Here is a 25979-nt window from a genome sequence, read left to right on the forward strand (position 1 = left end):
CAGTTGTAACAAAATACCTTTATTGAAAATGCTCCATGGACGACAACAACAACAAAAGACTCCCAGCAATGGGTGGGGCCTTGGAGGGGAATCGTACACAGAAGACTGCCCAATCCTACTCTTTAGGGAGTCGTTACATCTTTGCTGCCAGGGACTCCTGCCTGGCAAGGTGGACAGACAAGTACAGAGCAAAGCAAGCTGCCACTCATTCCCCCCCCCTCCAAATCTCCATGTAGAAACTGGAGAGGAAGGGAAATTGCTGCTACAGAAAGAGGGGCATCTTTACTTGGGAGCACTCTTGCCTCTGCATCCAGTCTGATCAGGTGTAACTCTCCCCTCCTTCCTCCCCCTCCCCCCAAGCTTCCACCTGTGTCAACTCTGACATACCTCCCCTTGCCCTCCCCCCAATCCCCGATTCACACAGGCACTGACGCAACTGATCCTGCAAAAGTGTAAACATAATCCAAACCCACCCCAAGCTACTAGTCCTATCACTTCCTTTCTCTTCCCTCCCCTCCCAAGAAAAAAAATACCCCACCCCCACCCCAATGTACATGGGGATTGGGATTCCTTGCCAGCTTTCTGGATGCTACCTGAACTGGGTCAGATGACACTTGGGACCCCGAAGCCCCTCCTTCCGCTCTTCCCTTTTCATGACCACCACAGCCGACGCACACCTTGTGGGGGGAGAGGACTGTACCAATCCCAGCTGTGACTGTTGTAGAGCCAGGCTCACAGATGTCAAAGGAAGCACTCTGAAACCCCTCCTCAGAGGGAGCTGGAGGAGGGGGGAGGGGGCTCTCCTATCCCACCAAGGAGTGATGGGGGGTGCTGGCCACTGCGGGGTGCTTGTCGCGAGGTGGCTGGCCGAATGAGTGGGGGTGGCGGCTGGTTGAGCGACAGTCTGGGCTGCAGGAAGCGGCCTTGCTGCAGTGGTGGGGGTTGGCGGTGCAGCGTGGGTGCTGTTGGAAGTGTGGGCCTCAGCAAAGGGGGTGGCTGTGAGAGGGCAGCAGGTGGTGGCCGGGGAGACGCTGGGAGTGGCGGCGGAGGGGGCAGTGGCGGCGGTTGCTGCTGCTGCTGCTGCTGCTGCAGGGAACGGGACACCGCAGTGATCTGTACCTGCAAAAGGGCAGAAGGAGAGCTTTCAGTGGTGGAGAAGCTCAAGAGGTCTGTGCGGTGTTGGTACTTGGGGGCAGCCCCTCTCCTCACCTCATCTTCTTCCTCACTGCTTGCTAACGAAGCGCTAGAGCTCTTTTGGTCCTGAGAAGGGGAGCTACCTTGGGGGGCAGCCGGCCCCACACCCTCCTGCTCAGCCTCCCATTCCTGCAGCACCTCTTCCAAGTTGAACCGGCGCCGGTAGCTGACAAAGAAAGTCTTCACCTGGGCTACTGTCTTGTTGCCAATCACCTCTGCGATGGCCTGGAAATCTTTGCCGTATTTTCGGATGGCTGAGCAGGAAAAGAGAGGTGATTTTTGCACCGTCCCGCAACATAACCAAATGCCACCATTTGGCAAGCCAGCTACCTACTGTTGTGTCTCCAGGCCCCCAATCCATGGTGGAGAAATTTGGTATAGAGGGTGCCACTTTAGGGTGATCATAACCTGTACTCTGGCCCTCAAATCCCAAAGACCAATATCCTTCTCTGATACAACGGAGGGGAATAACCCATCCATCCTCTCCTAGTTCAGCCCTGCATTGCTAAGAGGAGGCAGCCTGTCGCCTCTTTGCTACATGGGCTCCCACCTGCTGGACCTTGAAGGCTCACCCTGTACAGCCAGCAGCTGTTCATCTGTTGTCCAGCGTGAATTGAACTTGATGTTCGTCTGCAAGGGAGAAAAGGAGCGTGTCTGAGCTTTGCCTCCCTCCCTCTTATGCCTCCCCCGAACAGAGAAATCTGGAAACTACCACTACAGAAAAAGGGCAGTTTGCCTGCGCATGCACACTCACCTCTGGTGGCCGTAGTTTGTCTATTCCACCTTCTAGCACCTGCTTCATACTGCTATTGATCTGCTTGATGCTCTGTACCTAGTATGGACAGAGACTGGAAGGTCAGGAGGCAACAGTTCCCTTGCCCACCCCCATAGTCTGAAGAGCCCAAATTCTTTGGAAGATGAAAAGGAGAACAGGTTTTCCGTAAGGGGCGATGCATGCTCATTGGGAGGGAGGCAGGCAGGCAGCAAGTTGTGACCACGTGTACACACTTAGGATTTTGCTACCTGGCGCTTGAGGGAAACCAGCTGGGAGTCCAGGTGGCGCAGGGTGAGAACAGCCATGTCTGGGCTGGCAGACAGGCCCGTAATGTCCTCCTGGCTCAGGTACATGCCCTTGGGAGGACGCCGGCGAGTGCGTAGTGGGTGGTGCCGATACTGTGACAGTTGTACCTCCTTCTTCACAGGCCCTGGCTTGCTGTTCAGGGGCTTCTGGTAACTAGGCTGGAGAGGAGAGAATGAGAGTGAGAGAAAACTGAACAGGACCTCCCTTCAAATTTACCATGGTTTTTACTGCTCCACTGCAGCTCTTCCTCCCATGCCCTTTAATGCTGCTTCCTTGAGGAGCTGAATTGTAATCTGTCTTGGCAGGGGTAACGCCTTGGGTTGTATCCAGTGCTAGTTGTATTCAGTACAGATCCACTGAAGTTAATGGACATGGCTAACTTAGGTTCGTTAATTTCAGTGGGTCGACCCCCCAGGTAGAACTTCACTGGTTACAACCCCATCTTCCTTAGGTTAATGTATCAGCCAGTCCTCTACCACCCAGTTCCTTTTGTCATTCAGTTATAGCTCTTCTAAGCGGTTTAATGTTCCTTGGCACATGATATCTCCATCCTGATAAATTCAGGACTTTGTGTGCCCTGTACTTAAAAAAAACACACCAAAAAACATTTTCATGACAAAGTGCCTGTTTTCTTGCCGCTGAAGGTACTGGAACCATGTTGACCCTTGTTTATCTTAGCTACCCTTAGTTTAGACCTGTTAGTGGCCATTCCCCTTACCTCCTTCTTGGGATCCATGGCATCAAATTCACCCTCACTAGCCTGCCGTCCTTCCTCCAGTTCATCATTACTGTAGGGGAAATGCAGCAGACATTAGAAGTTATTCTGCTTGCTCCAGAATATGACTTGCCTCTCCTGCAGTCTTTTTCTGGTTTCTCCAAATAGGTCTCTTCCCCCTACTGGGCTATTGCCATCCTTGCTTTGAGCTCTTCTGGGAGGCAGTAATTACTGCTGTTCATTGCATCCTGGCTCGGCTTCACTGGAGAAAACGAACTTCTGGCCATCTCTGCTTGTGCCCCCACTTTTTCCCATGCAGTGGGAGAGACTTAAATTGCAGGAGAAAAGTTTGGAATTCTGTCATGTACTTTGTTTTTTAAAAAAAAAACAAGTTTACAGTGATGCAGTGGTTAGCACAAGCAGGGGTCTTGGAGTTTTAGAAGTCCAGGCTGTGTCCACCCAAGAATTGCGTACAAGGTAGTCACTTCCAAGCCATCAATGTTTTGCCTGGTTCTGTCCTTGCTAGATTGCAATTGGTTTTATGGGCAAATCTTGACATTATATTCAGCTTAACTGAGTTTGGGCAGGCTCCCTGCCTCAGAAACTGATTTGTAGTGTTTCATTAATTGGTGGGGTCCCACTAATGAAACTGCTTTGGGGTTGAAGGCAAAGTTATTGGCTCTGTGACAGGCCCAGCCACCCAGCTACCTCTGCTACAAACCCTTTCCTTCACGAGCCTGCTAAGCCCATCCACCCCACGTACATGCACTCTTGGTCTCTGACCTGTCATCCTTTTCCTTCTTGCTGAGCAGCTTGCGGGCCTGCCGATCCATCACGCTAGTCCTGCTCCGGGTTTTCTTCCAGGAGTAGTAATACTTCACCAGGCTGGGAATCATCTTATCAGGAAGCTAAGCAAGGAGTCGCAGGAGGAACGGTGAGTAGAAGATGGCAGCCAAAACCTGAATTACTGTGTGGCACAAGGTAATTCTAATAGGCATGTAATTAGGCCATGGAGTGATGCTCAAATACAGAGTTAATGAGTAGAGCTGTGGCACTGGGTCATTCGTATATTGTGTGTGTGAGACAGGAGGTGCCAGAATGGGACTAGTGAAATGGGGAATCTGGTCCAGAAACAACCACCAGCCCATATAATTGCACAAGCTGGCTCCCCATACAGAGTAAAAAGGGGATACAGAACGGGAAAATCATGGTGCAGCCAGCCCAGGATTTCAAAGAGCAGGCCTTAAAACAGTTTTGTAAATTGTCAATATAGGCACATATCTGGTTGCAAGTTTTGGAGGGGGACTTATGCAAGATACCCTCAGCCTTACCTCCACCTTACTGCTGTCCCTATTTCCCATTCCTTGCCCTCTTCTTCTTGGTCAACTGAACCAGGGCCAAGAGGGTGAGGAAAGGCTGCTCCCCTCCTTCACTTGCATCACTGCTCACCCAGAGAACAGCCAGGAGGTGGCAGTGGGGCTGCGGAAGGGGCCTGACGAGACCAACCTGGCACTGGACACTCGTGAGAAGATGATTGTTCTTTGGACCCCAGCCACCCTGCCACTTACACCAGCAAGAGGGGAACACATACCATCTGCTGGATTCGAGCAAAACTCTTGCCATGGAAGCTGAAGGCTTGCTCAAACAGGACTTTGTCCTCCACCGTCCACTCATCAGGGAATGGTGTGAAATTGGCCAAGTCAGCCAGGGACTTCTCCACATCGTGTTTGTGCCACAGCAGCATCCCCAGAGCCTGTTGGGGGAAAGAAGGCAATGGGTAAGAGAGAGGAGTGACTGTCCCAGCAATAGAATGTCACTCCTGAAAATGTGGCTCCTGAAAGTCTGGCGATATCTAAGTTTCTGGCAATTCTGAAGATAACCTTACAAGGTTAAGATAGTGATGGCAAGCAGATCAGTGAAAGAGAGATGGGCTAGGAAGGGTTACATTTGGCCATGGAATGGCATGTTTGTCAGCTCTTGGGGGAGGGATCCCTCTTAAATGTATCTCTCAACCTCTCACCTGGTCCTGTGGTATCACATTTTTGCTATGAGAAAATGCCTATCTTAAGACTGGGTAGCATTGTTTCCAATAAGCTTTTACTGGCTTACAAGTTGATGCTAAATGGAATGAAGTGTCCAATAAATCTAATTTGCTTAACCCGATCAAACAATGTCTAATTTTGTGTAATTTTCTCTGCTCTTATAGAATTTGTAGGATTTCAGAAATGTTGAGTTAGGGTCAAGAAGCAAGGGGTTGTATTCAACTTAAGATTTACACTGAAATTCATGACCACCACTAAGTTAGGTCCAGTAATTTTAATGAGTCTACTCCAAGTAAAACTTGTTGAAGCACCACCCAGGGAATCCAGTTTGTTCTGGTTTTCCTACCTGCTCTATGTTGTATCCGTGCTTCTCCTTGGCCATGGCAATATATTTGTCCACTAGAGGGAGAAAGAGGCAACCGTCAGTGCTGGGGGAGGGAAACAGAGAAGATGTAGATGCTTCGTCCTCTGACATCTCTTTCCCTCGGTGGTTGACTAGCCTGCCTGCCTGCCCGGTGGGGATGGCAGTGATCATCTCCTCTTCCATGACATCCACAACCACTTTTGGGGCTTCCGGTGAGGAGCCCCTCCTGCTAGCAAAGAGGGGAGAAAATTGAAGTGCTATGTTGCGGTGTGCCCTCTAGAGGAACATAAAAGCAGGCATGTGGCCAGAGGGTCCAGCACACACTAGATCTGTGTTACAAGAGCACTGCCCAAGAGATGTGTCTGCCAGTCCCATGTGAATTCATGTTTGGGAAGGAGGGGAGAAGCATCCCCCATAGAAGTGGAAAGTGTGGCTGTAAAATATATTATGTACATGTGATATATTCTCACACAAACCCTTAATGACAAAGCCATTGGGGTGACAATTGGCCATGCATCAATCTTTTGCTGTCCTCTTCAAAAGCGACAGCACTACCTGGGCAAGCGGAACCCCAACTTTGGGCCTCTCTGCTTCAGCATAGGCAGTGACACCATTTCTTCCCCCCCCCCCCAGCTGCCTGCACCAGCCAGATTAATAACCCAGGAGCCGGAGGCAGCGCACCAGCCGCTCGGTAATTGCTTCTAGGAGTCCCGGGAGGGGGGGAAGGGGGAGCTGTCAATCAGAGGCTCTGTTACCAGCTGAAGATGGAATGCATTTCCCCACCCCCACCCCTATTTTAGCCAGGCTGGTTCTTGGTTGATTCTGGAACTGGTTCAGAATCCAGGCCAGGGAGCAAAGGCTGTTGGAACATCCAACATGGCCTGAAGGGAGGAGAGCTCCACAGGAGTGCGCAGGGCCCAGCCCCAGCCATTGATCTGACCTGGCCTTTCCACTTTTTACACAATAAAGAGGGAGGAGCAACTTACATTTGGCATCAGAAACGCAATGATTTGGAGACCAAACGAGCATCCCTTTCAACTCCTTGTTGCTGTAGCGAGCTGGGCTCTCTGAATTACAAAGACAGAGGGAAGAGAAAGCTTTAAGCACTCTGGACAGGATCTCCTGATAGGTTCATCTGCTGCTGCTGCTGCTGCTGCTGCTGCTGCTGCTGCTGCAAATCAAGGTGGTGAGAGAGGAATGCTGTTGTGCTGAAGAAAGCAGTGGATGGCTTGGTGTCCACACAAACACAACCTCTCTCCGGTATCCTAGCCAGCAGTGCGAGCTACCCCAGCTCAGTCAGCTTTCACTGTGTTTTCCTGGTAGGTGACCGGCCCCCCCCCCATGTCTTCATGTCCCCACCTGTATTACACATTATCCAACACTTTGGTGGACCCCTCCCTTCACTCTTGGACAGCATGTGGGGAGGAGGTACATATAATTTCACCCCACTCACCCCGGAACCAAGAGCAAAGACAGGTGGAGCCTCCAGGTCCAGAAACTAGCAGCTACGCGTTGCCAGGGTGGTTGTAAGCAGGAGGCGCCAAAGATTTGGCACTGGAAGAGAGTGTGACTGCATTAGAGCTTCGGGCTGCTGCCAGGTGCAGGAGGGGGATGGTCAGAGAGAAGCCATCTGGTGCAGCAGGGTGGGGGTGGGACCCATCGCCCTTGTTCACCTTAGGGGGAAATGCTCAGGTTCCACTTAGGAAGGAGGAGGACTCAGAATGCAATGATCCACCAGGACTGTTAAGCCAGAGCCTTTATTTGAAGGAGCCAGGAACATGACTGCCTTCTTGCTTAACCCTCTCCTGTAATCTGCAATGCTTATATGTGCCCCCCCCCCCTTTACCTGGTTTGCACTCTGGAATCACAGCTTGATAATCTGCTCCCACACGGATCATGCTGTCTGTAAGGGAACAAGAAAGACAAGCTTGAAGGACCTGCTGCTGCAAGGGAGAGAGGGCAAAGGCTGGCTCAGACAGCGATACAAGCCCTCAAGAGAGGAGTCGGATCATCCCTTCACTTTTGGCTGGTGCTTCCTGCCTGAATAGCCTCAAATGCCCAGAGACATTCCCAAGGGATGTGGAGACTGCAGGAAGCAGAATGAGACGCTCTACTGCTTTTAAGTTCAGTGGTCCAGCATAGTATTTGGGGGAGACTTCTACTGTAAATGAAGGGGCAATTGCATGTTTTGGTTGGGAGGAGTCCTGGTTCTACTTGAGATATTGCAGTGGAGTGTTTGTGTGTTCCTTCTATCACTGCCTTTCTCCATCCTCAAAGGTGGTGGCGGTGTGGCCAAGGGGGCAACAGTATAAATGGCTGAGCAAGCCATAGCAGCCTTATAAGGAGGATCTTGGTACAAACACTCAGTGCACATATCCTCCACCACCCGAAGCACTTTGGCACTTGAGAAGCAAGGACCCTTGGGAGCCCTCCAGGGAAACATCAAGAGAAAGGCTACTGCTGAGAAACCTTCCCAGGCAGCAAATGCACCATTTTCACTATAACTTTGGATAGCCTAGTATTTTCTCCACCACCCTCTGCTAACTCCTGTTCCTTAAAAGAACAAAAAAACCCCAAGCAGCTGCTGAACAGCAGGCAAGATCTGGAAACATTTAGCCAACGTCATGCCAAGGAGCTCCTGAGCTTTCACTTTCTGGCAGAGGGGCCAAGAAACACATGCTGGGCTGGGGGCCGAGTGTCTGCTGAAAGGGCTCCATATCCATTCTGGGAAACACCCACACTGTGCCCTACAGAGCAGTTTCTGGGATGGCAGTGATGGGATCCTCATGTGGCCATGTGCAGGAAGGGGCATGGTTCTCCTGATATATCTTGGGGGCACCATCTGCATCTCCCCCAAGAGTGCATCTGGCAGCTCTAGGGTGGTGTTGGGCAGGGTGGGGTGAGGGGTGGATGTCAGTTGGCAAAGACAAATGACACCACCTTAGGGCCATGCACCATCACTACCCGGCTCACTAGAGCATGATCCAGTATTCAAGGTGGAGAGAGAGAACTGGAGAAGGCAGCAGTCCTATCCAACAGTTCAAGAGAGCTAAAGCAAAACCTGCTGGTGGATGGATGGTCATGGTTATACTATCAGGGTTATACTATCCTGTACACCTTGAAATGCAGGTGACACACTGAGGTAGCTTCTGTCCAAAATGTGTTTTGAGAATGAAATCTGACTAGGGTGATTTTACTTGTGTTGTGTATCTATAGCCTGTGGCAGATAGACAAAAGTCTCTCCCCATCCAGCCCTATCAACAGCACTGTATATCTCCTAGAGCAGATGTTCAGCTGCAGGTGCACCAGTGGACATGTGGAGTACTGGGCGGGGGGTTGTCCCTCCACCACCACATCCCACAGAGAATGGAGGGTGGTGGAAGAGGAAGAGGAAGCCTAACAAAGCCAGAGGTGTACAGGAAATCATAACAGAGTTCGGGTGGGAGGGTGGGGAGAGAGATGACGGGAGGGCTCTGGGGACAATAAAGCTATGAGCTCAAACCCAAACCAACTTTCTAATTCTAGCCCCCAGCTGGCTCCTTTGTTAACCTGGCCAATGGGTGAAGGTGGAAAAAAGGAAAGGGGCAGTTGCAGAGGATCCCCACCCTCATCCTGCTTCTGGGTCTGACCACACAGGCAAAAAAGGATCAAATGTCAGAGGTAAGATAGGTGGGTGATCACTAAAGTGTGAAGCAACTGGAAAGGATTAAGGGAAAGAAGTGTCTCTTCCAACCACAGTGACCTGGCAACTATCACACTGTTTTATTCAAGGATCCCAAGCAGCAGCATAACACATGCTTGGGCTGACATTTGGGAAGATGCACTTCACTAACAGCACCTCACCTTTTGGAACACCTTGAGCCAGACAAACACCTGTGCGCCCCCCTTTCTTCTTTTGAAGCCTCATGTCACAACACTGAAGGAGCTCATCATCTGCTTCCTGCAATCAGGATAAGTCTCTCTTTTGCACACTCCTAGCCCTCTCCCTGCACCATCTCTGTTGCTTTACAAACTACAGTTTTCCAAGTTACATGTTTCTCACATGCTGTCATATGCACCCCAAAACAAACATTTTCTTAGATATATTATCCATCAGCTGTGCCCCCACAACCTCACCCCACAGCCCTCATGGAGCCAGATTTCTCTCTGCACACACCCCCCCCCACATTTGTGTTACCAGCTCTCCCTCTCCCACGCCCACTCTCACTCTGTGGCCAGTAGAGGGCAAGGTGAGCCTAATAAAGGCCTTTCCCCTCTATTGGAAAGAGCCAAACTAAAGCCATTGGTGTCATGAGCTCAGTGGCCTGAAGTCCAGCTCCAAAAGGGTCCCTGATACCAAACTCTTTGTTCCACCGCAGCACAGCACAGTGGATTCTCTCAGCCCTCTTTTTAACTGGGGCATCTCAGACCTTCAACCCACGCATTCATTGGTTCAAATCCTCCCACCCCCTTGAGTACAATGAAGTCTTGAGAAACAGCCACTTTTAATAACTCCTCGTGTGAGCATAGCATGTAGCTCAGCTTGGCTTACCGTGGGAGTGTTCCTCTTCACTGCTGTCATCTTCTGAGTTCTGGTGGTTGCCGTTGGTGGCTGACTTGGACCGGCTTCTGGACAGAATCCCTGATTTTTCCATTACGGAAGGCATCTTCCAATTCCCAGCAGACCACCAGGCTGGGAAAGGATATATTTTCCCCTTCCAGTCTTCGTACCTCTTTCAGGAAACTGAAATACTTGTGTGTTATTTAAATTTTAAAAAATTGAAGTTCCGCCGTCTCTTCTCTCCCTTTGCCGCAACTTCCAACTTTAAAACATTAAGAGGAGGAAATTAACGCCCCTTGTAAAAATCCATTGCAGTGAAGGTAGGAGTTAAACGTAAATTCTGTGCAAAGGGAGGAAAGATCAGAGTTCAGGTTTTCCTTTCCCACTCTGAAATTTTGTCTCTCATTCCAAAGTTACTGTAAACTTCCTTGTAATGGGTATGAACCATGAGGGGAAACTCGGTACTGCTGAAGTTATGTAGGAGATGCTCTGAGAAAGTGGGGAGCTTAACACCTGGAATAGGATGTGTGTTTGGGGGAGCAGCAACCTAAAAAAGATAACTTCTAAAATAAGCTGCTTTTCCAGCTAAGATCCTCCAATCTGCAAAAAGAAGAAGGGGGAGGGAGGAAATATCACCTTAAAAATCCTAGGGAAACGTAAAAGGGGGAGAAGTCCTTTGGTCCCTAAAAGTCTACCTAAGCCCCCCCCCTCAAAAAAAGATCAGTCCTTTTCTTTTCTTCTTCAGAGCTGCAGTAACTTGTACAAAAAGGGAATATCCTCTCCAGAGTCCCAGTTTTTATCACCAGGAAAGAGAAGAAGGATCAGGAGGAAAGCCTCCCGCGTGCGTGTGAGGCACTTAAAGGAAAAGTTGCATGAGGAGGATTATTTGCAGGCGCTGCCGTCTCCTACTGCTGCCGCCACCATCTCTTTTTCCCTCCCTCTCACACAATGAGTCTGTGGCTGCTTTGCTCTTGCTCCTGCTCCTGCTGCTGCTGCTGTGAGAAAGTAGTTCCAGTTCTCTGCCTTAGCACCTCCCCTCAGACTCTTCCGCCTGCCTGCACATCTGGCCAGAGGAGGCACGCAGGGGCAAGAGGCGCGCAGAAAGGGGAGGGTGGAGGCCAGATGTGCAGAATGGGGAGGAAAAGGTCAGGAGTGGGGAGGGAGCACATCAGTCCTCTGAAAGCACAAGCTGCTCTGTCTTAAAAAAGAGAGAAAAGAAAAGAATTCCCATTTCTTCAAAGGGGTGAAGGATGGAGAAAGTCTGTTCCCCTTGTAGCGAATGAGGAGAAGGTGCCGTGAGATGCTGATATTCAATTCCCAGCAGGAGACACGTGGGAAAGTCTCTCTTCCCCCTCCATTGCTTCTGCTCTAATCTGGCTTCTCTCACTTTCTCCTTATCCAGGAGAAAGGCACTGTTTGGTAGCAGCAGAACAGTAGCATCTTTATAAGACACATAACTGTGAAGTCATCTAACACTCTCAAAATTTCACTTAGCTGTCATTTTATGCTCACTATGTAGAGCTTTGGCTGCTGTGTATGGGAGAGTTCCAAAGTGAGAGAAAACAAGTCCACACCCCTATATCAGATTGACCTATTCCCTTGGCATCACTATCTCCACCACACGGCTTTTTAGAAGACAGCTTCAATCTGGATAGCTCTGCAATTCTGCAGAACAGAACTAGGAAAACCCAAATGAACCCACTCACCCCACCCTCTACACAGAGGGGCACAATTAGTTGAGAAGGAAGTTGCCCTTTACTAGGCTCATTGAAATGAACACGAGCGACACACTATGATGTTCTTGCGCAGTTCGCATTCATTTCAGGGGAGCCTATGTAAGAGAATTACCAATGGTTGTGAGTCCTATTCATCAGATCAGACCCTTTTCTCCTCTGCCACACCACAATCAGCAGCCTAAGGCAGCCAATTAACCTTTCCTCATGGTTGGGCTGCTTCTGTCTAAATTCTCTTCGGTGGTCTTACTCATGGATAAGGATAAAATGGTAGCCCTTACACAAGGTTTACTGCACACAGGAGCAGCCCATGCACAAAGCGAGGTGAAGCAATTTGCTTCAGGTAGCGGATCCAACCCTCCCCTCCCCCATTGTTGTGTGCCTGCTAGCCCCACCAGGGCTTCTTGCACCACCATCACAGCACCATTGCCCTTGCAGCTGCACCCTTGCCACTGTGTCATGGTGGCAGCATGGGCACAGCCACAGGTGAGGGTACAGTTGCAGTGCTAGACTGCAGGGACTGGGTGAGCGCAGGGACCTGGATCTGCTGGGGGGGGGGGCAGCAGGGCATTTTGCCTGCAGTGACAAAATGTCTTGGGCCAGCCCTGCACACCTGTGTCTATGAATATATACCATAGTGAAGAAACAAAAAGCAAATGTTCTTAAAAACCCCATTACACGCAAGTTAAAAATATTATTCTAGTCCTTTTCTCTTATAAGATGGATAATAATAAACTGATTTACAAGGAAAATACAACATATCAGGTAGCCACTTGGATTCAAAACAATCCTGTGGGATGTCTTGCAGAAGTGACACTGCAAATGTCAGTGTTGGGGGTGGGGGATTTAAGCCACTTCCTGGCTACATTCAAGATTATACTGAATGGTGGTTGTGCATTTAACATTGCGTGGAGACACCCAGGTCCATGGGACTCTCCTCAGGCCACAACCCTTGCTAGTCCTGTGTCCATGTTCCCAATCAAAGACAATCTTTTCCCTACCTCCTCTCCCATCCCCCACTTGAAGCAAACTGATTTAAGTATTTGGCAATGTGTATCTAGGAGAGAGGAGGTCTATTTAATTGTTTCTAGCAATAGGCACTCAGTGTGAGTTGGCCAGAGTGAGTAAGAGTTCCTGAGGAAGAATTGCATAAGGTATGAAAAGGGTCCTTAAAGGGAGCCACAGATTTAGGCTCTTTACACACCAAGCACTTAAGCACTCCCGACTCATAGTACTGGGAACTTTAATTTACAGAGCTACAATTCCCAGCACCCTTCTCATGAGTTTGGGGGGAGGGGTGTGTTTTTAATGTGTGGGGTGTACACTGCCTAACTTTTAAGACCTGGGTTTACCTAACTCTACCCCTCCTTCGCATGGTGATCCAGGACTCCAGGTAAATTGTCCATCCAATTACCAGCTGCTAACCCAAAAAACTCTACCATGCTTTCCTCTATTCATCCTTTCTCTGTCTACCCCAGCCTGCTTAACATTAGGTCCTTTCCCCACATTTCCCGTCAGCCTGCTAGAACTTTCGGTGATTTCTACAAAAATTCACGTTGTGATGCCCCCCTGCTTTCCCTTTTTGGTTGTTTCAGGCATTCTCTCTTTTTCCATTTCATAAATATCAGCCTCTCTTATTTCCTGTCATTTTACTCGCAATAGGATTCACTGTGGGAATAGACTACCAGCCTCCAAGGCAGCCAGACTAATGATTCAGGAGGGCTAAAAAATATTGTGGAGATCTGAAAGAGCATGGCTAAACAGGGCCATAAAATAATGGCTGGTTGAGGAGGGCTGTGGTGGGTGGCGGAGAGAAGCAAGGTGACAAAACTGCGCCTGGGTGCAAAGAGGCATGGCACTGTCAACATGACAGAGAAATTCCCTGCTGGAAGGAGAGAGCAGAGGAGGAACAATAGCTTCTTCCCCAACCCTGCTGCTTGGAAGCGGGAGGAAGCAAAGGGGAGAATTTTAGTAGGGAATTCTGTTTGTTCACAGACTCTTTGTAGCAGTTCTTTGATGTGTCAAAGGAGCTCAGGTCCTAGGCTGCCTTCCAGCCCTGTACGGTGGAGGTGGTGAGGAGCTGAGGAGCGCAGTGGGGGGAGAGGGGATTGAGCTGGCAGGAAGGGAGGGAGGACTCTGGGAGCTGAGGCCATCCACCCTGTCTCTGGAGTCTTGTTTGTTTCCTGGTCAATTAGCTGGAATGGAATGCAGGGGTCAGGGTTTTCTATCTTGGCTGCTTCTGCAAAGGAGAGCAGTTACTCTGGTTTTGTGTCCTGAGATGGGCTATCATCCCATCTTCAGCTCAATTGTGGAACCTGGTTTTAATTTGTATTTTATAGAATCCATGAGAGGACAGAATAAGAGGGGACAGTCGTGTATAGAAGGGGGGGGGGACACAGTTTGTGCCTGATTGATTATGGTGTATGGAGCTGTAGTCCATCATCCAGGAAGCATTACAGGCTTCTCTCTTCCCTACACAAAGGAGGGGGATTTGTGGCATTGGAGAGCTGTAGTGAAGAGGATGTAGAAGCACACAACTTCTGCTTTCTACAGCAACAAAATCTCAAAGCTCGCTGAGGCACATTGTTGTTATTCCTAGCTGGAGATTAGAGACCGAGAAACAGATTTTCCTAAGTGTACCTTGTGAATCTAGATGGCTCCTGGACTGTAAGCAGATGTGTCTCCTTTTTCAGTGTGTGTGTGTGTGTGTGTGTGTGTGTGTGTTTACAATATATGTGGCTGGGCTAGATTTGAACCCAAGTGGCTAACAATGAGAATAAGGGACAAGGAAGCATGTAAAACTGTAGAGCATATGCACACATTTGTACACACACCTAGGCCAGTGTAATACACACATGATGAAACTGATACCTCTTGCAGCACGGCAAACCTAACACCACAAGCCCCTTCAGCCTTTGTGGCAGTTTAGATCTGCTGGCATGAGCAGCTGCATAACAGAGGAAAAACCATTTTATTTAGGCCTTAACCACGCTAGGAGGACACAGTGTTTTAGTCAGACAAGTGCTAAATCCATTCAGTACAGGCAGCTATGGAAGGGAGTTTGCTTCCTGCAGCAAGGACCGGACAAACACAGTCCTCTAATGGCATGACATGCTGTCACAAAAGGCATGAAAAACAGAGCAGGCCTGGGTAAGGTAAATGGATCAAGGGAGAAACTGAAATGGAAAAACAAACATTCCCAGTGGTCACTAACCAAACCATTTTCCCCCTCAACCCCAAACACCACACCAAATCCAGCATTCTATTCTCTCACTCTGCCTTCATCCCAAAATTTCAAGAGCTATGAGCTACACCCTTAGCACAATGCATAACAAAGACAGCAGAAAGTTCACTACCTCTACTCTCACTCCACATGTAAGTGATGTCTCTTAAATCACATCCTCTTGTCAGTCAGTCATTCAAATATCTATTCACACATGCACACTAATCCCCTCCGCAAAAAACTATAGCAGCCTATAGAGGAGTCATGCACACAGACCCGTCTACCACAGTCACAGTCACACAGGGGAAATCCTGCTCTTACATTTATTCTTCCCTATTCCCTTTCCCTTCTTCACCCCACCCCCATCCTGCCCTCCCACTGGAGCACGACAAAGCAACTGCATTGTCTAAACAGACACCTGCTCCTTTGCTCGCTCGCTCTGTGTGTGTGTGTGTGTGTGTGTGTGTGTGTGTGTGTGTACCATGCATATGCACACACACACACACACACAGCAACAGCCCTATAAAAATGGCTGCATGAGGGAGACTGTTGGGGAGTAAGAAGGAGTTATAAGTTATAGGGGAGCTTTTTCCTTCTGACTACTGCTCATTTCTCTTTGCAGAGGGAGTGGTGCAAGGAAGACCAGAATGTGAATGCCAGGCTGGGTGGCAATAGCAGCAGCTGCAAACACAAAAGCAAAGGGCCAGTCTGCCCACTTCCCACACAGCACAGATTTGCTGACTCCCTGCTGGACTTCTGCCTCTCCCACCCCCTTTGCTTTATTTGAGTGACATGCTGGGGGTGGGGTTGAGAGCAGGAGCCCAGGCTACTGTCCCAGGAAGGAGAGTTGTCAAGCTGCGGAGAGAACCAGGCAAGAAGTGCTTTATTTTTTACCACTACCCCTTTATTGCTCGTATCATACAACCAGGGTAAATTGAGTGGGTCAGGACAAGGCCCCAAAATGGTTGAATTGCTGGAGATGACTATCTGTGTGTATTAAGAGGTTTGCTATAATTACGTGCCATGGTTATGATTAGACAATGGATAAAGCTAATGCGAGCCCCTGTGCTTTTGAACAGCAGAAAGATACAGCTATAGCTCACTGTTCCTGCCACCCACTCTGTTTGCAGTGGGGTCAGGAGGACACAGGATTTGGAGGGAAAGCCAACAAGGCTAAGACAAGAGGACCACAATCTTTGCTTATGGGAGCAGTGGGGTGGCTTGTATCTCTCTGCAGCAGCACAGCCCTGCTGGCTCAATGTCCTGCTTGGGGTTTAGCTTCCATGTTGGCTCAAAAATAAGAGACACCAACTCCCCTCTCAGGGTAGCACTGTTGGTAGGGTTCTGAGATCTGGCAACTTCCACCATTATCACAATCTGGCCACTGTTTTTCTCCCAGCCAGGAAGATGCTGCCCCTGCCACAATGCACCCATAAGAACTGGACTGACATGAAGGGAAAGTGGGATACTGTCCTGCTACTGCAACAGTCAGAAAAGCAAATACTCAAGTGTCTAACTCTTGATTTCAAGTGGGATGAATTACCACACAATCAATGGAAAATTGCTCCTACGGGAAAAGCAAAACTGTGTGTTTCTGTTCCAACAGTTAATCCAGCACGGCTGCCTTGTTTGACTGAGGGCAGAGACTTCAAGTGAGAAGGAGAGACACTCTGTGTGTGTTCATGCATGTGTGCACATAGACACATAGAATATACATGCAGGATTAGAAAGATTGCTTCAGTGGCTTTGGAATTACAGGGAAACATTTTACTCTGGCCCCCATTAATTCTGCTTTGATAGAAGAGCTCTGTGCAGCTCAAAAGCTTGCATGCTCCAGCTTGACACCAGTAAACGTTACTGCATTAAAATACAACACCTTGTCTGTATTGCATTTCTCTTTTTGGGAATTGACCCAGGAGCAGCTGTCATATGGAGTTACTGTGAGTGCACAAGAAAAAATAATGTGTTTGAGAGTGTGTGAGAGAAATAAGGAGCACAGGTGCCTTTCACACATCATGAATGCATTCTCATGATGCAGATTCATGCAAGCATGTGCTTTTCGCTCTCCTCCTCCCAAGCTGAATTTCTATTTGGTGGGTATTTTCCTCTCTTCTTTCCAAGCCCCAAACTATAATCAGGCTCCTAAATTTAGAAGATACCAATGAGTAGCCTGCCTGGTCCCTTCACCGCATATGAGGCCATTCAAACCTCCTGCTGTCAGCAGGGATCCCAGAGTTCATGAGTCCGCCTACCCTTCCTCCCTCCACCAGCCCTCCCTCCACTGGGGCTGTGGGATGAGGAACCCACAGGCTAGGGAGCCTAGAGTAGATGCTGACTAGTGTTGCAAACTCTCCAGTCTTCTCAGTGCACAAGCTGCTCCCCCTGCAGCATTTACAGAATAATAGGACATGTATGGGAGAACATGTGCCAATAATGCATGTGTGTGTGTGTGCGTGCGTTGCACATGCATGCTCAAATGCAGCCCAAGGATGTGAATGCCCAAGTCTGTCTGCTTCAACATGGAGAAGCTGAACATCAAAGCCAAAGCACAAGGGGTGGGGGGAACTGATGCAAGGGAGAGTGAGAGCTCTGAACAGACCCAGCCGCTTTCCATCCTGCTGAAGATTAAAGGATCTGATTGCCCTCCAGGGAGCGTGCCTGGCCTGTAGCACTGCCCAGAGCAGAGGGAAGAGGAAGGGCCTGATTGGGGTCACGTACACACTCCCCCCCCCCCGCCATCGGCACACAGATACACAACTCTACTCTCCCACCTATATCCAGAAGCACAGCCATGCTCCCTCAAGTCTAGTCACACTCCACATCCTGCATTCCCTTCTCTAGGCACACAAAGAGCCACACATACACTCCCTCTATTGTCACATGCTGTTGTTGCTACTACTTCATCACTCTATGCATATACCATCACATTTCCCCACTGCCTGCCATCACATACTTCCTCCCTCACTCTGCTGCTGCAAAGCTACACTCATTCCACAGCTGCTGCTCCATAAACTCCATCCTTACACAAAGAGTCATACCCTTCCTGCTCATAAACCACAAACTGTGTCACTCCCCACCTTGAATGCAGAGAGTCACACACCACACAAGACTATGCTGTTCCCAATTTATATGCTCCCTCTCCAGTGCCTACAGCTGTTTCCTACCCAAGCATTCCACATACTTTACAGCAATCTCTCTCTCTCTCTCTCTCTCTCTCTCTCACTCACACACACACACCTATGTATGGATTTCTCTGAACTACTTCTCATGTCTCTGGATTTAGTATTCTGCATGTATACCCTGTACTCAGATGTCCATTCCATATGCACTAACAATCCACAATGCCTATGCATCCCTCCCCAGTGCTCCTTCTCTGTGACAGAGAGATCCACCTCTATAGAAAAGTAGAACCCATAACCACTGCTTTACCATTCATCTATATAGCATTCCCACTCCTGATACACAGACCCATCTTTCCCCACCCACATAAGCCTACTGCCCACTACTTCTAGGGTTTGCTGAATGACTTAGTTCTTCTTTTGCTGATTCTGCCTTCCTCATGATGGTCCCCAGCTTTCCAGCTATAGCAAACCTTCCCACTTCAGCACTTCCCCATCCTTTAGAGGCTAAGAAAGGCAAGGTTTGAGGTTGCATTTGTGCAGTGCAGTGGGGGGCTGCATCCACAATAAAATAAGTCCCTGGCTTCCCCCTTTCCCAGTGCACAAAGGCCTGGAAAATTCAAGTTTACTTTTGCAATAAATCCGCTCCACCCCCTCCCAATATGGTTCCTTCCCTTCTTCAGACCTCCCCCAGCTGCATTCTCCCTGCACCCAGCTCCACCCCAACACAAAGGGGGGGGGGTAAATTCAGGAGAGACAGGCTCCCTCTTTTGTGCAGCCACACAAAGAACAAGGACTGGAAGCAGATGCCATCTGCTCCCTGCAACCTGACAGTCTTAAAGAGACAGACACTTCCCCCTCCCCCTCCCCCTCTGCCAGGAGAGCGAGGGGTGAGGGGCGGAGGGTTGCTAGTGTTTGGTGGCAGGGAGGATGGAGAAGTGCAAGTTTCCCTTTTCACCCCAAATCCTAAACCTATCTGGGTGAAGAATGTTTGTTAGCACAATGTGATGGGGAAGGAGCCAGCTAGTCCCAAGCACCAGTGACACCAGTTTAGGTTATTAACCTGCATGTTTGTGTGGCAGAACTATAGCAGTGGCAACAAGAAAGAGTAGGAAAAATTGTCTGCTCAGGCAAATGGACTTCATGGTGTCAGTTAGCCGCCTGCAGACACCCATACCTACAGCACCCCACTGTCACAAGAAGCACAATGTCTGCCCTTTTGTTCCCTTAGGGTGGAGATGGAGATGAAGCCCCATGCCCTGGTGCTTGAGGGGTTAAGCTTTCAGCAGTGGCAGCTGCGCCTTCAGTCAAGCTGTGCCAAGCCATCCTCTTGCAGCTCTACTCATCAGGAGGAGGAGTGGGGGGGGGGGCAACAAGAGATATGATCCAAGCTGCCTGTCCCTCTGGCCATGTCCATTCATGCTGGCCAAGAGAGGATATAGAATTTGACTGGCAGAAACCCCAAACCTGGAGAGGCCTGAAGGGAAAGTAGGAGACTGCCACGGATGATGCCAGACAGAAAAGAAAGATGGGAGGGGGTGGCAGAATCGGACAGCAAGAAGCAATCTGCTCCCTGGGGAGTGTTGGTGAAGAGGTACAGGGTAGAGAGCACCTGGAGAGGCCTGAAGGGAAAGTAGGAGACTGCCACGGATGATGCCAGACAGAAAAGAAAGATGGGAGGGGGTGGCAGAATCGGACAGCAAGAAGCAATCTGCTCCCTGGGGAGTGTTGGTGAAGAGGTACAGGGTAGAGAGCAATATTGTTCTTCTTGGATTAACCACTAGTCCCTCTTGCCTGAGCTTGTCTATTTCTCTCTCTCTTTCTCTCTCTCTCTCTCTCTCTCTCAACTAGGAGGGTGATGATGCCTCCCCTCCGGAAGGAGGACACAGGAGCTTGTCTCTAGCAGCCTGGGAAAGGAGCCAATGTGGTGAAATGCAGCCTCCCCTCCTCCTGCCATCACCTTGGCCTTTCCCCTGGAGACTGGATACATGAGCTGGCTATGCAAGGAAGCTCACTCTCTCCCTCCTCCGGCGCTCCCCCCCACCAGCAGTAAGAGAAGGAATACCTGCATTTCCTGAGCTGCTTTGTCATTCACAAAGCAATAGGTACAATAGGCTGGAAATGGAAATAGTACCACCAGCACCTCTGCAAAAAGAACTACAAAATAAAAGCCATGACTGCGGATGCTACTCAAGGAAAGATGCTGGACAAGAAACCTGGTGGTGGTGTGGATCAGTTAGGCCAGAATGCTTTTTGAATATCAGCCAACAATATTCAGTTTACAAACAGAGAGGAGAGAAACAGCCTGTTGTTCACACTCCATACTTTCTGTGCTCATATATTACAGTTAGCAACTTGATCTACAACTGGCACAGCCGTAAGAAGTGCAAGAAGACCTGTAGTTCTCAACAGAGAAGAACTGTTGCAGCTATAAATGTAATATGTAGTTCCAGGTTTGGAAGAGCAGAATGAGGGGAAGCAGCTGGACTGAAGGTCAATTCTTGGAAAAGGAGATGGGGGGGATGTGGTTTGGGGCCCAATGGTGGAAGGCAGAGTATAGAATGGCAGAAGGCTGGGTCAAAGAGCTGTTTAACATAAAAGGAGGGAGAAAAGAGCCTGAAGAGTTGAGGCACTTGTGCCTAGCTGCAGGGAAACTGCTTCCATGTGTGAAATAACACCCAAGGAATGAGAGCTGAAGAGCACCCTCAAAACTTTTGTCACAAAAATCCAAGGCCAGGAGAATCAAAAGGCCACAGTTTTGGACTGAAAAGCAGGCTGTGGCTGTTCATGCAGACAAAGACATGAAACTGCATTAAGGACTCTGGCAGCAATCATTCAGAAATGAAGCATTTTGCTCTGATCATATTCACAAGTTCAGGAAAACACTATTTGCAAATATATAAAAATGTAGTATTTCCATCTTTATAAAGATTAATGCATATTTCCAGTGTATGAGATAAACTGATAGAGAGATAATGTGAACCAAGGACACTACAGTGGTACCTCGGGTTAAGAACTTAATTCATTCCGGAGGTCTGTTCTTAACCTGAAACTGGTCTTAACCTGAGATACCACTTTAGCTAGTGGGGTGTCCTGCTGCCGCCGTGCGATTTCTGTTCTCATCCTGAAGCAAAGTTCTTAACCTGAGGTACTATTTCTGGGTTAGTGGAGTCTGTAACCTGAAGCGTCTGTAACCCGAGGTACCACTGTGTTAATCTGAGCAAAGCTGCTGCACTTACAGAACTCAGGCAAAAAACACACAATGAATTATCAAGGTTGTGAAAAGCAGCAGTAGGGAACCTGCGGCCCTCCAGATGTTGATGGACTCCAGTTCTTATCAGCTCCAGTCAGCATGGCCAATGGTCAGAAATGATGGAAGTTGGAGTGCAACAATATATGGAAGGTCACAGTTTCCCCACCTCTGGTGTTAAATTTTGTGTTTTCATCACCTTCCCCTCTGTGGGCCTCTGGAGCCACTAACTGCTTCTGATGCTTCTCTGAATGGGTTTCGGTTCCAGCAGGCTAACAGGGAACCATGATGCTTTGTGCTATATAATACATTCAAAACAAGGATACAGGTAATATTCAGAGGAAGAAAGCTGAGTCACAAAGCAGAGGACTGGAATTAAACACAGGTTTAATCTGTGTGACCTAGGTAAATCACAAGATCTCACTAGGTCCTTTTGCTTTCAAAAGGAGGAGATGGTGATGACGCAAGCTTAATAATGAGAGAGAAATGTGTGGAGTTAAAGGGGTAAAAATGTATGTTAAAAGGTCACATATGTTAAAAGGTTAGTGCTGAGAATCTTATATATTGTTGTAAGCTACTACAGCAGGGAGAGCAGCAAGCAGTACAGGAGATGGTGGGGGTTCTGAGTGGGAGGGTGTCCTCTAACTTGTGATCTCATTCTTCTTTGACTCTAATTCCAGTCTCAGGGACATTTCCTCCAAAGGTGACACTGGGTCTCTGGCACACAACCTGAATCCAGGGTCATATGACCCAGTGAAAAAGCAAGCAGCAACATCCTAAGTGACCTGGAGGCAACTCAGTACCACCTACTAGTTTAATTCACCTCCTGCCCCCACCCCACCATAGCATGAAAGGAGGGAGCGGTTGAACCTCCCCCCTTTCTGTCTAGTTTTGAGGGGGGAAACTTACAGCACAAGCGCCCTCTGGTGCCTGACTTAGGTTGCATAAGCAAAATAGGGGTTTTTTTTAACAATACATCTGGTTTTAATCTTCACATGTGCCCTGCCCAGAATCATCAGGCATGCCCTCTCTAAAATAGGTAGGATGTTCCTTTGTCAGTTCCTGTTCCCTCCACAAGGTATTATCAAGATGGTTCATGAACTTTATATATTTTATTTTTTAGTATTGTATTTTAACAGTACTGAACTGTGAAAAATTCACATCTGGAAATTGATATTGAGGGAAGAGAAATAAAACACTTGATTTTAAAGAAAGAGACAAAGAGGAAGCTACTAATTAAAGGGAGACCAGCCCAGAAAAACCTTCCCACTTATCACTCCATACTGGACTGAAATGCCATTTGAATAAAAAGAAATCACCACAGAGCAGTTCTGAGATGGGAAGGCAACATAGAATATTCTCAAATGAAATAATAAAGTAGCTGGGGAAACCCAGCCAGATGGGCAGGGTATAAATAATAAATTATTATTATTATTATTATTATTTTTTTTATTATTATTATTATTATTATTATTAGGTGGCAATGACACCTCCTGGGTTTTCTATAAAATTGCAGTGAACGAGGGATGTCTATTCCAGACCAAATGACTGGTAAAACCAAGTGCAGTATATAAGCTGTGAGCCTGGAGATATCTAGATCAAAGCTTACCTCTGCCATGAACTCAATAGGTGGTCTTCTTAGATAAACTACAGTTCTCCTGGTCTCAGCTCTCTATCTGCAATATAAGAATAATAGTAACCTACATTACAGGACTGTTGTAAGATTTCCTGAGTTTAAGTCAAATCCTTTTAATATCTGAAATGTGCAATATTAATATTTAAAGCATTGTTGTGAGGCAAAACCCACCTATAAAAACCAAGTATCCTCTTGCAATAAAACCATGTTTAGCCACATTGACTGCAATGAGACTAAACCAGATTAAGTGTGGTATGTGGATTGTAGCCTCAGGCAAAGAAGCCATCCCCTCCAGCTACAGGAATAGGAATAAGCATCTGTAGGGACTGCATGGGGAGGGGGGTGCAGATAAAAGATCCAAAGCCTTTGTGTCTTTGTGTTTCAAAGTAAAAGATTCTCATCCCCAGCTAGACTCTCCAGGATCAATTTGTTGTTTGATGATGAAAGAGCAAACTGTACATGGCAAAGCCCACCATAGCCTCCCCAATGGCCTTCTCCTTATTTCTTGTTCCTTCTCCCAACATTTACTCTCTTTCCTCTTCCCCCACCCCCTCATGCATTCCTCTCACATATTCAATAACACTGGTTAGATAGAGGTCAAAACGGGCTGACAGGAGCCTTTTTCCTGGGATGTGACAAAAGTTCAGCCTGCCTCAGGACAGTTTACAAAAAGCAAAAGTCCCCGATCTGTTGGAGCTGATCCCCATAAGAAATGGGCTTGTGTACTTGCCAAATTAATACTTTTGAATATCTAGGGTGCTGCAGCTGATGTGTTCTGTGGGGCTGGGATGTTCTGGCTTTAAGGAGACACACACAACAAATAAGAGGTTTCTGGAACTTTACCTTTTCCCAAGGAGAGTCCGATGTCCTGTTGTGACTTCAAAACTACAACAAGCCTTACAAATCAACCAGGAAGCCACACCTTCTCCTCTACAAGTCCATATCTGCAATCCCAGATGTTTTCGTGCTGATGGCGATTTTTCAGTTGTGCAAGAGGAGGAGAAGAACTCTGCACATGTTCAGAAGCCCTCAGCCATGTCAGAGCTGAGACCTGTGTTTCAAACTCTGGTGAGCCTTGGCTCAGATTAAATCCTACTGAAGAAGAACTCATCTTAGCCCTGCCACAAACAAAGTGACATAAAAGATTGTGTGAGTTTATAACAAGAGTTGATCACTTTTGGTCTGATTTTACTGGGCTATCTCTCCTTTAGTGAAAGATCAGGAATAGGTAGGGAAACATTTTAGGAGTCATAGAAGGTGTAGGTAGAGTGATTAGGAAAGCTGGAACACAGAAGATTAAACCAATAAGTTAACACCATCATGAGGACCTGCAGAGTGTGGGTACCCTCTAGAACTAAGCTTAAATTTATCAGAAAAGAATTCCACACTGAACAGATGATTCTTTTTCTAAAAAATTATGGGTCACACATTTTTATGTTCTTTAAAAATTATATTTTTATTGGCTTTATATGACTACAATTGTATTTCCCTCCAGTCTTATTGCCAGCTGCACATAAGGTTCTACCAAAAAAAGCAGTTCTAAAGGGACACATTGATATCTGAATGGGGACATGTGATTTAGAATTTGAAAAAACAAGGGAGAATTTCTTAGGTTGTTCCAAGTAGAGCTGAAACAACCATGAACTTTAGAATGTGAATTAAAAAATGCTAATAAAAATGTTAATAAAATAATTAGTTTCAAACTCTAAAAAATAAATCCTAAACTGAGCAATAACGGCAAACTTCATTTTTCTGCGGAAGAGTGCAGGGAAAGGACAAAGGGTTAAGTTGCAAGGAAATTCACAGGCTGAATATAAGAGTCTTGCTGGATCAGACCAAAGGCCCATCAAGTCCAGAATCTGTTTCTACAGTGGCCAATGAGATGCCTCTGGGCAGCCCACCAGGAGGACATGAAGGCAACACTGCCTTTCTCTCCCATTCGTACCTCCCAGCAGAAGCTCCTTATTTAAAGGTATTATATACTGCCTCTAAACAGGGATTCAATTTAGCCATCATGGCCAATTCCCATTTGTAGGCAACGACCAGCAGCGCATATTACGGCAGTGAATTCCATATGTTAATTATGAATCATTGTGATGTGCTTTATTTCATCTCTGCTGAATCTATTGCCAGACATTCCATCTGATGAGAAACTGAAAATATTAACTGAAAATCCTGCATTGCATGACTAAATTTCTTATTGCTTTCCTCCCCCACACCCTTCCCTCTCAAATCTACTCTGGAGGGTCCCCCAACTCCACTGAGCAGACTTTGAGGGAGATGGGGGACTGTGACAGTCTCATTGCACAATTGAAATCCTTGTATATATTGGATAAAGCCCTTTCCGATTAGTAATATTTAGGTAAGAAATTCAATTTGCATGTAGAATATATATTGATAAGAGTTTAATTACTTCTTTGTGCATTTGTAGTATAATAACCTATATCCAGTGATTTTTTTCAGGGGAGACACAGGGGTACGCATTTTGCGAATCTAAGTTTGGTCTCATTAAAGGAGTAGGTCCAGTCGTGGCCAACTCTGGGGTTGCAGTGCTCATCTCGCTTTATTGGTCGAGGGAGCCGGCATACAGCTTCCGGGTCATGTGGCAAGCATGACAAAGCCGCTTCTGGCGAACCAGAGCAGCACACGGAAACGCCATTTACCTTCCTGCCTGAGCGGTACCTATTTATCAACTTGCACTTTGACATGCTTTCGAACTGCTAGGTTGGCAGGAGCAAGGACCGAACAACGGGAGCTCACCCCGTCACGGGGATTCGAACCGCCAACCTTCTGATCGGCAGGCCCTAGGCTCTGTGGTTTAACCCACAGTGCCACCCGTGTCCCTTGGTCTCATTGAAGGGCAGCATTTCAATATAAGTAGGAAAATGAGAGTACCCCTAAACATTTTTTTTAGGAAAAAAAAGCACTGCCTGTACAGTATCTGCTTCTAGGATATACTGTAAATAAAAATTAAGTTGAAAATGTCAGGAGCAGTCATTTTAAGCATTTAATCATGCCAAATATTGAAAGATGGATAAGCTGGCAGTAGGGAGCATTACAAAAGTTTATTTTATGGGATACT

The 25979-nt window shown here is 47.7% G+C and overlaps 1 protein-coding gene across 10 annotated transcripts; it reads right to left on the reverse strand.

Moving 5' to 3' along the window:
• Positions 1–3: 3 nt before the first annotated feature.
• RCOR2 (REST corepressor 2) lies at positions 4–25406 on the reverse strand. 10 transcript variants are annotated; one of them, XM_081174114.1, is made up of 14 exons: positions 23741–25406; positions 22871–22937; positions 9928–10198; positions 9240–9336; positions 7243–7299; positions 6383–6463; positions 5379–5431; positions 4582–4743; positions 3774–3898; positions 2994–3063; positions 2218–2433; positions 1949–2026; positions 1767–1824; positions 4–1448 (listed from the first exon to the last, which is right to left on the reverse strand). In XM_081174114.1, the coding sequence occupies exons 3-14, from the start codon at positions 9955–9957 to the stop codon at positions 769–771; spliced, it is 1707 nt and encodes a 568-aa protein (XP_081030240.1). In that variant the 5' UTR covers positions 9958–10198; positions 22871–22937; positions 23741–25406; the 3' UTR covers positions 4–768. The 10 variants fall into 10 exon arrangements, with proteins under 10 accessions (XP_081030240.1, XP_081030239.1, XP_081030237.1 ...); XM_081174113.1 differs by having other exon boundaries at positions 9928–10536; XM_081174111.1 differs by having other exon boundaries at positions 9928–11134.
• Between the last annotated feature and the right edge of the window lie 573 nt (positions 25407–25979).

The sequence above is a fragment of the Podarcis bocagei genome (assembly GCF_964188305.1).
Source record: "Podarcis bocagei genome assembly, chromosome: 16".
NCBI lineage: Eukaryota > Metazoa > Chordata > Lepidosauria > Squamata > Lacertidae > Podarcis > Podarcis bocagei.

Coding starts and splice junctions, on each gene's coding strand:
- RCOR2 (XM_081174114.1), bottom strand. CDS start 9,957: ATGACAGCAGTGAAGAGGAACACTCCCACG. Junction 9,337..9,927: donor TGAAGAGGAACACTCCCACG/GTAAGCCAAGCT, acceptor TCCTGATTGCAG/GAAGCAGATGATGAGCTCCT. Junction 5,432..6,382: donor TTGCGTTTCTGATGCCAAAT/GTAAGTTGCTCC, acceptor TTCTCCCTCTAG/TGGACAAATATATTGCCATG.